This window comes from Natrix helvetica, assembly GCF_964273705.1.
Source record: "Natrix helvetica genome assembly, chromosome: 1".
Classification (NCBI taxonomy): Eukaryota; Metazoa; Chordata; class Lepidosauria; order Squamata; family Natricidae; genus Natrix; species Natrix helvetica.
In genome coordinates, this window is record NC_138548.1 from 116,096,287 (window position 1) to 116,108,802 (window position 12,516).

General features: G+C 40.0%; 1 protein-coding gene across 2 annotated transcripts in view; it reads left to right on the plus strand.

Moving 5' to 3' along the window:
- The window catches only part of ANO9 (anoctamin 9), a 64,199-nt gene that overhangs the window by 17,802 nt on the left and 33,881 nt on the right, over positions 1 to 12,516 (plus strand). For both annotated transcript variants that reach the window (XM_081937222.1, XM_081937221.1), the window contains exons 3-8: positions 4,842 to 4,958; positions 5,275 to 5,411; positions 7,792 to 7,844; positions 10,010 to 10,068; positions 10,452 to 10,534; positions 11,092 to 11,226. In XM_081937222.1, the coding sequence (XP_081793348.1) occupies positions 4,842 to 4,958; positions 5,275 to 5,411; positions 7,792 to 7,844; positions 10,010 to 10,068; positions 10,452 to 10,534; positions 11,092 to 11,226 (584 nt within the window). The remainder of the gene's footprint in view (positions 1 to 4,841; positions 4,959 to 5,274; positions 5,412 to 7,791; positions 7,845 to 10,009; positions 10,069 to 10,451; positions 10,535 to 11,091; positions 11,227 to 12,516) is intronic.

Below are 12,516 nucleotides of genomic sequence, written 5' to 3' on the forward strand. Positions count from 1 at the left end.
AAACTGTAGAAAGTAACAACAATATGGATTGCGGATGCAACATATTGCTTTCTTTCTTTACAGAAATGCAAAAATAAAAATCCATAGTTCTTCAGATTGTCAATAAGTCACATACAAATGCAGTTTAGAAGAAAATATTTTTCCAAAGAAGCATTAAACTGGCACATATGCTAAATAGCTTGAATTTAAGTATGGATTTTCTGCAGCAAAATATGAGTGAAAAATCTGTCATAACTAAATCTCATTGGCTAGATTCAGGCATCATACTAAGCCAAGGAGTAATTTGCAATTGCCTTGGAGTAGAGATATGAAATTTCCAGATATTTTGGAGCCAATTTAGGGAAATAGGTAAATATATCTTATGTTTATTAAAGTACAATTTAGTGAGACAGTGATTATGTTTATTAATTCAATCTGCTTTAACATGTTTAAAATCATAGTGCTTCTTCTTTCCTTGAGGCTTAGTCAAAAGCAGATTCACCGACATTTAGATCAAAAGTCAGTGATAAGCTTGTCAGTAATTCAGGCCTTGCGCCTTCCTTCATTAGTGAAAAGGCAAAAGGACATCTGGCTCTGACATTTGGGGATTATTGTATATGTCACCATTTGTCCTCTGGGTAGCATGCTGATACTCTAGATAAAATTCTTTCCATTTCAAGAGAAAATATTTTATTATAGCATAATATGTGGTCAAAGAGATCAAGAATGATTATGATTTAAAAAGACAGAAAAATGCCAAGTAATTTTGACAAAAAACAAATGTGCTGGAAATAGAAAGAAAACTATACCAGAAGCTTCTTCTGAATAAATTGAACTATAAATAAAAAGTGATGGAATGGCTTGAGACGAAGCTTCAAGTATAGAGTGAGTGGAAATTTGCCTAGTTTTATTACTGGACACTCCTCCAGTTTGAGGATCTGGTAGCTAATTTGCTTATTAATAAGTAATTAATGGCTTTTGTAAGCTGTGAATTAACTTTAGCCAGAGGGATTTGTGCCTTTGCCACTAGAGGTAACATTTCTTTTAACACCTATCAACAAAAGAGCTAAAGGAGTCATCCACAAACACTCCACAGGTTGAGTCCGGATGTCTCCTATATAAACTAGCTGGCAGGTTGTGACTTTGACACTCAACTAAGATACCTTGCAAGAGAACCTGTTACTGAGAGGTGATGTGATATTTATCTTAAGCTGTGGTTAGAGGCTTTCGGACATGGTCTGCACCAGTGGTGGGTTTCCATTATTTTTACTACCGGTTTGCTCGTGCATGTGTGTGTATGATGCTTCTGCATGCGCAGAAGCGTCCAGGTGGGTGGGTGGAGCCTCCCCCTGCCGCCACTACCGGTTCGCCCAATCCAGGCTTTAACTGGGAGTAACCTCACCTCTGGTACCAGATTCTGGAGATAAACAATGTTTATCATTAGCATAGTAAAAAACACACACCCAGAAGTAGTCAACTTATATGAAAATGAAGTAGGATTAACTAATTAATAGAATATTATGGGATGGCTTTGCTTTGTGCGCATGTGTGACTGTCATGTAATTTTGTAACCAATTGGCAATTCTCTTATTTTTGTTTTCTGTCGTAAATTGTATAAAAACAACTCAGCCCGATTTCTGGTTACTCCTTCATATTCTGCTTCTATACAGAGCTAAAGAGTTTCGTCTTTTCTTATCCTGTGTGGACATTGGCTTCTTCACACCAGGTTTCAGTATCTAGCCAGTCTTCTGGCCAACACGTCAAAAAATAGAATTAAAATAAATCCCACAAAGAAGAAACCATAAGGATGCTGAAAATGGTTAAGACTGTAAGGATAATGGAAGAAATGTTATAAATATGAATGTGGTTTGCTTGTGAAGCAGCTGTGTGCGACTTGTTTATTATTGGCAAATGCTGCATTCTGTGGCTGAAGATTGGAAAAAAGCTGCTATTGTTCCTTGACACAAAATGAAAGTTTGCAAGAGTGAATTTGGAAAGATGTTTGAGGAATTCTGATCCAAAGGCCATGAGAGGTGACAATGAGCAAAAATTATGAGCTTTATGCTAGGTAGTGGGTAAACAGATTGGAATTTTGCTTCTTAGCAGGCATTGAGAAATGTGCAAAAAATGTTATTTCACACATTCCTTGATTTTGAGAAAATCTATGGTGGACACTGTAGAAGTCACAGAATGTTTCGTGCAAATATGGAACCAAAGATCGGTTCCTGAATGTGATACAAATAGTACAATAAGGAAGAAAAACTTTCATGTGAATAAGTGGAATGCCTCAGTGAGTAGCAAATGAGATAAGGATGTGTATTGCTCCCTTGGTTGCCTAATGTGTTTATGGATCAATGTATAGGAAATATTGTGACATCAGAGGTACATAACTATATTAGGGATGCTTTAGTGTAAAGATGTTGGCTGAAAATTCAAATGCTTTTCAGCAAATGCACACTGCTGACTCATATTTAAGTGGACAACTATTGAAATACAGCAGTGTGCAGCAGCTGCCAAAAAAGCCAACACAGTTCTAGGCTACATAAACAGATAGAATGAAGATCATATGAAGTGTTAATAACGCTTTATAATGCCTTGGTAAGGCCACGCTTGGAATACTGCATTCAGTTTTGGTTGCCACGATGTAAAAAAGATGTTGAGACTCTAGAAAAAGTGCAGAGAAGAGCAACAAAGATGATTAGGGACATATGAAGAATGGTTGCAGTAACTGGGTATGTCTAGTTTAGTGAAAAGAAGGACTAGAGGAGACATGATAGCAGTGTTCCAATATCTCAGGGGCTGCCACAAAGAAGAGGGAGTCAAGCTATTCTCTAAAGCACCTGAGGGTAGGACAAGAAGAAATGGGTGGAAACGAATCAAGGAGAGAAGCAACTTAAAACTAAGGAGAAATTTCCTGACAGTTAGAACAATTAATCAGTGGAACAACTTGCCTCCAGAAGTTGGGAATGCCCCAACACTGGAAGTTTTAAAGAAGATGTTGGATAACCATTTGTCTGAAGTGGTGTAAGGTTTCTTGCCTAAGCAGGGGGTTGTACTAGAAGACCTCCAAGGTCCCTTCCAACTCTGCTATTCCATATTCTAAATATTAGTTCAAATGCATGATATAATGAGGGCTATCAGTTTGGAAATTAATGAATTAAAGATCAAAATAGTTGTGTTGGGCAGGAAAAGGGAATGATTGATTTGAAGTTATAAATAAATTGCAAATAAATAAAAGATGTTTGGGCAAGAATTTAATAGAATGTTTATTAAAAATGATTAGGATTTTTTTTGAAAGTGGAAATGCAGATAGAAAAGTTGTGAATAGTATGTGGCCCGCTCAAAGGAATGAATGTTTCTCCAAATAAAAAGTGGAGGAAAAAATAACTGTAGAATAATTAGTTTCTGTCAAATCAGTGTACGAAATTTATAGAAGTAAAGATGATTTGCAAGGAGAGAATGGGCTATAATAAACTACACAGCCTGTGAAATATTGGGTTATCTTTGCAGATGTATTTCCTTACCTAAACAAAGAAACAGAATAACCAAGAGCAAAAAAAGTGTAGAAGTGGAGCAATTTTCAACTTTCTGCTGACTTGATTACGACTGATCTTCTCCATCAGCTAATGTTCCACCCTAACCCTCTGGAGGAGTATGCTGGAGGGTGATCAGCCATAATCAAGTTGGCAGTTCCCATTCTCACTGGGTTTTTTTTTCTTTCCTTTGGTTATTCTGTCTACTTGATCAGCAGGAGCCAAAAAGGGGCTGGTCTATCTCATCTTCAGAGGACTAGGATAGGACCAGTCTATTGAACCTCCAGACACTGAAGGAATCACAGATTTGCCAAATTTCAGTTCCAAGGGCATCATTTTGGAGGTGTTGAGTAAGTTAAGCCATTGGTTGAAAAATAGTTGCCCTGTGATGCATTGTTTTTTACTCAGTTAAAAGTTACAAACACAAGTGTTTTAGTAGTACGCAGATGGTAAACTTTCTTATTCCCTTTATGTGCTTTCTACAATCTTGCTTATCCAAATACAGGATATTGGGGGAGAATAAAGAATAGCAATATAGGAGTATCTTATCTTACTGCATTCATTATTCTGAAAGAAAATATTTCATTTTTCTTCATCTATTCCATCTTTTTAGTTTAAAAAAAGGCAAAAGAGGGGGGGACTGGCAAAAATTGGGGGGAGGGGAGAGATTCAACTATTCCAGTTGTTTTCAAAGTTTTTACATCTCTATCCTAGGGGAGGGGTTCCCAACCCCCGGTCCGTGGAACGACACAGGGCCGTGGCATGCCAGAAACCGTGCTGTGCAAACAAGCGAAGCCCTATCTACAGAATGTAGGCTGGGGACCGCTATCCTAGGATGATATCTGAACTGGGGTGGTGAATGCTTTATTTTCAGGCGGTAAATCATAATTTGGAACTGCGATTTGTTTTTGTCTCACTGTTTGGAAGTGCAGCTTACTAGGTTTCTGTTTGCTTTGATCATCAAGGAGTGATGAGGACCAACCATACTTAGCATGATGTGTCAATAAATACACAGGTCCATTGGAAAGAAAACGAGTTGTAGATTTTTTTACATGTGGAATTGAGTGGAATCATGTGGTCAGAACAATATACCCATCTTCCTTACAGAGGGACTTACCTACCTCTTATATATGTGTAATGTATGCATAATATATTATACATACATAGTAAGTCCCTGGGGGTTGGTTGGCATATTAGTTTATTATTATTGTTATCATTGTCGTTGTCGTTATCCTTGTTACTGTCATTGTTGTAATTGTTGTTTTCTTCTGTGAGACAAAGAAAACTTATTATTGATTTTCAACTAGTTGATTGTTTTTCTCTAACCAGGTCCCTAAGAAATGGGACTTTGTCCTAGTTTGTGATGATCACATGATGAACAGTGAGAAGGATCGCAAGAAAAAGAAGTTTCTGGAAGAACTGCACAGGAAAGGGTTCATTATCAAGGTAAGACTGACATCTCTTCCCTCCCCAAAGCTGACATCGCATTGCTGGATATCAAGCTTACACGTTGATTTGAAGCTCTTGTTTACAAGAGGCCCACAGCATTCCTTGCTCAGAATTGGACCTGATGTCAGGCAGCTCAGTCTGACAACACAACAAGCTCATGCTTTGATAGAGTGGATGTGATCTGTCTAACTAGCCTTTTCTCAATTATGGTCATAATATTTTTGTACCAATTCATGAGTATGAGAATTGAGGATTCTCCTAGACTGATGTCTTATAAGTCTTGGTATCATTTATTTTTATATCAAATTCTTAGGCAATTAGGGACCAAAAGCTCTTTTATGGAGTTTATGCATCAAGTGGAATATTTCGAAAATACCAGTGTCTTCTGAATAATTCTGACAATGAATTGGAGCAATCAGATCACCGAGAGTCAGCAATCACTTCAAGAAGGTAAGGTATCCATCCATCCATCCATCCATCCATCCATCCATCCATCCATCCATCCATCAAACCAACCAACCAACTAGTGCATACAGTTTGTGCTCAAGTGAAGCTGCTGTCCACATGATTAAGAAGTCATGAGGTCATAAATTAGTGGGAAAATGGGTTTGAAGAAAATGTTTGGATTGGCACAGAGGCTATTGCTTAGTTTAATTGAGAACTTCTAATTGTAGTTGAGGGGTGAGGATCAGTTGGGAGTGATTTTCTAAGCCATTTCAAAACTGCAGAGATATCAATGCTATTCATTTAAAGATAATTTTAACTAATAGAGAGATTTTTGCTAAGGCCTTACTAGATAGTACATGGAAACTACTGAGCAGCTATGTAGATTACTGTGTAGAACAGTGGTCCCTAATCTGTCTGGCTTGGTGGACCAGCAGGGGTGGGGGAGGGGGATGGTCCTGTGTGAGTGGCAGGCATGCGTGTGTGCAGCTCCATTTGGACAAGCGAGGGCACATGCCTGCCTCTCCTGTAAGTGGACCTTTGCAATGCACCTACACATCCGCCACTCATGCAAATGCAGCTGCACGCACATGTTCCCTCAGCCGTCCTTGTGTGACCCAGTTCAGAATGGTTGGGGATCCCTGGTGTAGAATACAGAGAAAGAACTGGAAGCTTTTTAAAACAAACCAAACAAACCAAACTTAAAACTTCAAGCAAGGGCTGAAGTAGGGAGGTCAATCCTTACAGCTTCTTCACTGGCAATGCTCCTGGTGAGCTGCTGCCTCTGTTCCCTAATTCTCAGAAATGGATCTATTTGCTCTTGTTTCTCTAACTGGCACCAGCAGGATAAAATAGGATCAGAGGTAGGGATAAAAAGTTAAAAGAATTTCAGGATAAAAGTTATATGCCTTATGAATCTCTATACTAGGAAGAAATTATCTATACTAGGAAGGGTTGCTCCTCTGTCCTGGTCTTATTAGACCTCTTGATGGCTTTCGATACCATTGACCATGGTATCCTATTGCAACGACTCGGGGGGTTGGGAGTGGGGGGCACCGTTTTGCGGTGGTTCTCCTCCTACCTCTCAGATTGATCACAGTTCGTGTTGACTGGAGGGCAGAGATCGACCCCAAGGCGCCTCACTTGTGGGGTGCCCCAGGGGTCGATTCTCTCACCCCTCCTGTTCAACATATACATGAAACCGCTGAGCGAGATCATCCGTGGTTTCGGGGTACGGTATATTCAATACGCTGATGATACCCACCTTTTCATCTCTACCCCAAACCACCCCAATGATGCCCTCGACATGATGTTCCGGTGCCTGGAGGCTGTGCGGACCTGGGTGGGGACGAACAGGCTCAAGCTTAATCCCTCCAAGACTGAGTGGCTGTGGTTCCTGTCAACCTGATTTGTGCATCATGTACCATCTTTGATGATAGGGGGAGAAATTTTAGCCCCCTCAGAGAGGGCCCGCAATCTGGCAGTCCTCCTGGATATGCGGCTTAGTTTAGAAGAACATCTTACAGCCATGACCAGGGGGGCCTTCTACCAGGTCCGCCTGGTACACCATTGTGCCCCTTCCTGGATCGGGATGCCCTGTGCACAGTCACTAAAGCCCTCATCCTTTCTTGCCTGGACTACTGCAATACTCTCTACATGGGGCTGTCCTTGAAGAGCACCCGGAGGCTCCAGCTGGTCCAGAATGCGGCTGCGCGGGTTGTCATGGGGGTACCTAGGTGCTCCCATGTTACACCCCTTTTAGACAGCCTGCACTGGTTGCTGGTTGTTTTCCGGGTGCGATTCAAGGTGTTAATTATGATCTTTAAAGTGCTCCATGGCTTAGGCCCAGGGTACTTGCGAGACCACCTACTGCCACTGGTAGCCTCCCACCCGTCCAGTACGATCCCACAGAGTTGGCCTCCTCAGGGTGCCGTTGGCCAGGCAGTGTTGGCTGGCAACCCCCAGGGGGAGAGCCTTCTCTGTGGGAGCGCCTTCCCCCAGAGCTTCGCATAATCCCCAACCTCCGGTTCTTCCGGCGCGCCCTATAAAGTTGGCTTTTTCAGCAAGCTGGCCTGGCCTGAGTAGAATAAATTATACTATTAATTTTAAATTGTTAATTTTAATTTAATCTTAAATTTGATTTAAATTGTTAATGGAAGGTTATTGGATTGCCTATTTAATCTTTTTAAACTTTTGTTATATGTGTTTTTATGTTGTACCCTGCCCTGAGTCCTTTGGGAGAAGGACTCAGGCATATAACTCCAATAAAACCAAACCAAACCAAAGCAAAATACTTTTCTATCATGGATAACAACAGTTGTATTTATTTCTGCCTCTGAACAGTTTATACTAGCATTGCTGTTTTTTCGGTTCTTGTATGTTTTAGGATACGTATTGTGAGTTTTATCCTTCAAAACACAGAAATTCCGAATACCAAAGGTATGAAAAGATCTTTCCCTTTATTAGTGTAAATATAACCCATTTGTATTTTATTTTCACTGTTGCCGTGTCCTTTTCACCAATGCAGCTATGATCATCAGTCAGTTTTTATTATTCATATAGAGACACACCCCACTGTGGGAAGGCTTCATCCTGTAGTACATGTAACCATACCCATAAGCTGACCCAGCTTTCTGATGAGTACAAATGTTGTGATAAACTGAAAAAAGTACTTTGTTTTTTAGCAGTGTCACTTCAGACAAAGCAATCTGATGCTCTTAGGGTTCAGTGTTTTGTTTGTAATTGCAGTGTGGTGGACTGGAGGCAGTGTGATGATGTTTGTAGGATAATAATAATAATAATAATAAATATTTATTTCTTAGCCGCACCCTCTCCCGAAGGACTCGGGGCGGCGTACAACAAAACATAGGAAATAAATATATCGACATACATATAACAAAACATATACCAAGACATATATACGACATATACAAGGATGACAAGGTTCAAATTCCACTCAGAAGTAGCTCATGCTTTGTTACAGAAAACATTTTGTACAGTATACAAAACTCCTGGATTGTCATCTAATGCCTGTTCAAATCTTTGCGATGCAGAAAGAATACTCCCTGTGTTCTTTCTCTTGTGTCATTTCTTTGCTGCAGCTCCTGCGGAGGGGGCGGGTCAGGCTCAGGTTTGCTTCCAGGGAGGGGGGAAACATACACACATACACAGATTTGCTTGCTGTTTAGTTCTTTTTAACTGAAGTTCTGGGGCAAGGAGAGACTCCAAACCAGTTACCTCCTAGTGAGCTAGTGTGGTGTAGTAGTTAAAGGTGTTACACTAGGAACAAGGAAAGCTGTGTTGCAATCCCCCCTCTGCCATGGAAGCTCACTGGATGATTTGGGGCCAGGTCAGTCTCTTTCAGCCTTCCCTCCTTCCCTCCTTGGCGGCAAACAGGAGGAAGGTACACTACATATGCCACCTTGAGCTCCTGTACAACAAGATGGAATGTAAATCAAATAAATAAATCCCTGCCTTCATTGTTAAAGTCACCTTCCCCTACCTGAAATTTCCTGTTTTGGGGGACCACAACTCTTATCACTCCCTCCCAGTCCGCAGAGCTAATGATTGAGGGCAACAGGAGTGATGATTTGTCACCTGTGGACTGCAGGTTCTGCATCTTCTGATTTAGGGCTTTAATACTGAAGACTGGTAAATTACACCTGAGAATATTCAGGCAACGAGTGGAGTTAGAATACAGATCACAGTAACCTGTTTTTAAAACTGGTGCCAACGGTCTTTTAAATCATTGGAAGTTTCCAAACTCTTTTCAGAGGCAGATATAAATGATTTAGTTTGCAGTAATCCAGTTTCTCTCCCTAAGGCACAAGTCAGGTAATCCAGTCTGCTTTTCTCGACATGGTTATACAGTACGTGCAGCTGACTCAACCGCCCCATTTGAGCAAAAGTAATTTCTTTTGTCATCACCTGAGAATTGACAAAAAATGCAAACCTGGTTTTTGAGTGGGATATTTACACCATCCCAACAAGCCAACCAAATCACTACCTTGGAATTAGCTGTCAAATAACCAGGAGGAAATATTTTAGTTCAAGCAGTTTTGGTCCACAATTAAAAATAAGTTAAAACAATCTACAAATAGCCACGACGTCTTGTAGTTTGCCCTAGAAAAGGCTGGTGTACTGTATTTTAGTTTTATCTATTTTTGTGAATTGTTTATTTAGCTAAAATGCTACATTAGCTCTAGAAGAAAGAAGATTTATCAAATGAATGAGACTAGCACAGAAGAATTATCCTTAATTCTCATCATGCACATTCTAATATGCATCCATGCTGCCTTGAGATATACATGCTTCAAGTCTTTGTTAAGATACTCACTTGAGTGTTAGACCAGTGATGGTGAACCTTTTAAGCACAGAGTGCCCAAACTGGAAGGTGTGCATGCCAGAGCACCAGAAACCTAATGACCACTGGCTCAGCTGAGGCAACGACGTGCATGCCCACAGAAAGGGCTCTGTGTGCCACCTCAGGCACGTGTGCCATAGGTTTGCCATCAAGGGTCTAGACTCTATTTGAAAGAAATGTCCTGGCAGAACTTTACTTTTGGGAGGGAAAGATCTTGATCTTGTTTCTCTTCTGCTACTAGAGAAACTTCGTGACCTGATAAAGAAGAAAGTGTTTGAAACTGCATTTCCTTTACATGAGGTGAGGAAGTCTGAAGGCCAATCTAAAGCCGATGAATGCAGATGTTAAATTAAAGAGCAGCTGTGAGCTTAGATTGAAGAATGGAGTTGAATCTTTTGTCTTGATTCCAGGATCCAGAGAGATAGACCATTACAAGTTGCTCTAGTATAGTAAGTGGTGATAGTAAGGGAAGCTTTACTTGTGTTTAATTAGAAGAAGAGGCTAAAATAAATGCCAGAAAATGTATTTACAATGCATTAATCGGTAGAAGAAAAGCTTTGCTTGACAACTGTGTCTGTGTATATTCAGCATTTTGTAGGTGCTGATTACTCAGGGCTGTACAATTGTTTACAGAATATATAATCTTTCAGTTTTAACATGTTTAATTGCATTATTTTATCTAGAGAGAAAATCTGGGAGGATTTCTGAAAATGAATTGGGCTCAGTGGAAACAAGTCTTCAGAAGGCAACCAATCAGAGAAATCAGGTAAGGGACAGAGGATTTGGAAACATTGATGAGGATGCTTTGAAATGTGAAATCACTGTAATAAAAACATCATCGCGTTAATTTAAATAGCTCTTCGTGTTCTATTTCCTTATCTAAAGGAAAGGAACATTTAAATAAGATTTAAATTGTATTCTTTTTTTTTGTTTCCAAATTGAGATCATGCTGTCACAAACTGAAATGTCATATGCTTCAGTTAACAATCTGCTTCTCTTGAAGAAAAGATGGTTCTTTGATATTTCACTGATATGATCTGAAGATTAAACCCTCCTACAGCTCTTGCCTGTGCCACTCAATTTTTGAGCATACGTTAATAATCCAGTACTTGGAAACTGAATCACTGGATTTCACCAATGTTCAGTGCAATCTGCTACTCTTTTTTGTGCCTCTGGGACTAGCGTCCATTGACCTCTTGTGTAAAATAAGGTATTGGCTTGGAAACGTCTTCATTTAGTGGAAGTTCTTTCAGATCCAGAACTAGAGGAAAGCAATGTTGTTTGACAACAACATTTGACAATTTCCTTTTCTTTCCTTTTCAGAATATATTTTGGGGAGAAAATTGCTCTTTATTATGCTTGGCTGGGCTGGTATACCTACGTCCTGTTAATAGCTGCTGTGCCCGGTTTTATTCTTTTCATCTATGGCTCCATCAGCTTCAGTTCCAGTCAGATCAGGTGAGTTGCTCTTTTTGCTGGTGAAAATATGGCAGGACAATGAGGAGGAGGAGGAAGAATGATGCCACCTTTGAATGTTTAGAAAGGGAAACCACTCTCTTGGTCTTTTGGCATTGCTTCCTCCAGTTAATAGGGAACGAAGGCTGGAGAAGGAAACAATGATTTTGAGCAGGCTACAGCTTTCTCCTCTTTGTATTTCTTCTCCCCCCACTTCCTCTTTCCTCTAACGGATTGTTGGACCCTCCAATCTATACAATCAGTCATGGACCCACATTGGACCTCTCCATTCAAGAGCAGGCAACTGTTGAAACAATCCCAAATATTTCTCAGCTCTCCAATTGCAGTTACGTGGTCCTTATTCCTCAGCCCTCGTGCAACCTTTTTTTTTGCTTTGGACTGGAACCAATTCAAGCATAACACTGGGAAGGAGAAGCCAGTACATGGCTAATCCTGGAGCAATCTTTTCCAGTTGTTGCCTTCCTTTTTTTAAAAAAACAAAGTTTTATTGGTTTTTTTAAATTTACAAGGAAAAAGGTAGTGGAAAGGTATACAAATTTTGTTAGGGTGTAACCAACAAGTTGGGTAGACAATATATTGCACAAGGCATGTTATGTATCTTTAAGAGAGGAGATCTGCTAATTAGTAGATTACAGCATTTAAATTGCAGCTGATGTTCTCTCTCTCTCTCTCTCTTGATTGATGTATGATAACTGCTGTCTAACTGTTACTACTGTTGCTACTACTTACTGTGTGTAAGTTATTTGCTACTTGTATCCAAGTTATCTTGGTAGTATTGGACTGTTTTTTCTGTGTATGACTTTTTGGCTGTGTTTATGGATTTTGCTATATTCTTCAAAAAGTAAAGTTTATTTTGTTACTTTACTATCCATTATTCAGTGTGGTTGCTTTATCTATCGCACGCTGCATATACTTTACAGGGTTGCTCTGTTATAACCTCGACCTGGGGTTCATTGCTAGTGCTTAATCGCACTAGTACCACTAACATTGGTTATGGGCCCAGACGCCCTGCCTTAATCATAATTTTTTTTTAATTTTTATTTTTATGCACCACTTTTTGGATAGTTTATTTTTGTGAATATGGCACAAGAACAGTCTGCTGCACTCTCCATGATTACCCGGTTTGATGGAACCAACTATGTTTCCTGGTCCTTGAAGTGTTCCCTACTTCTGCGTAGAGAAGGACTGTGGTCTGTGGTTCAGAACCCACCAGATGTTACAGGTTGGGATCCTGCTGATAATGAGGATGCGAAGAAGATTGCGCAGTTTAAC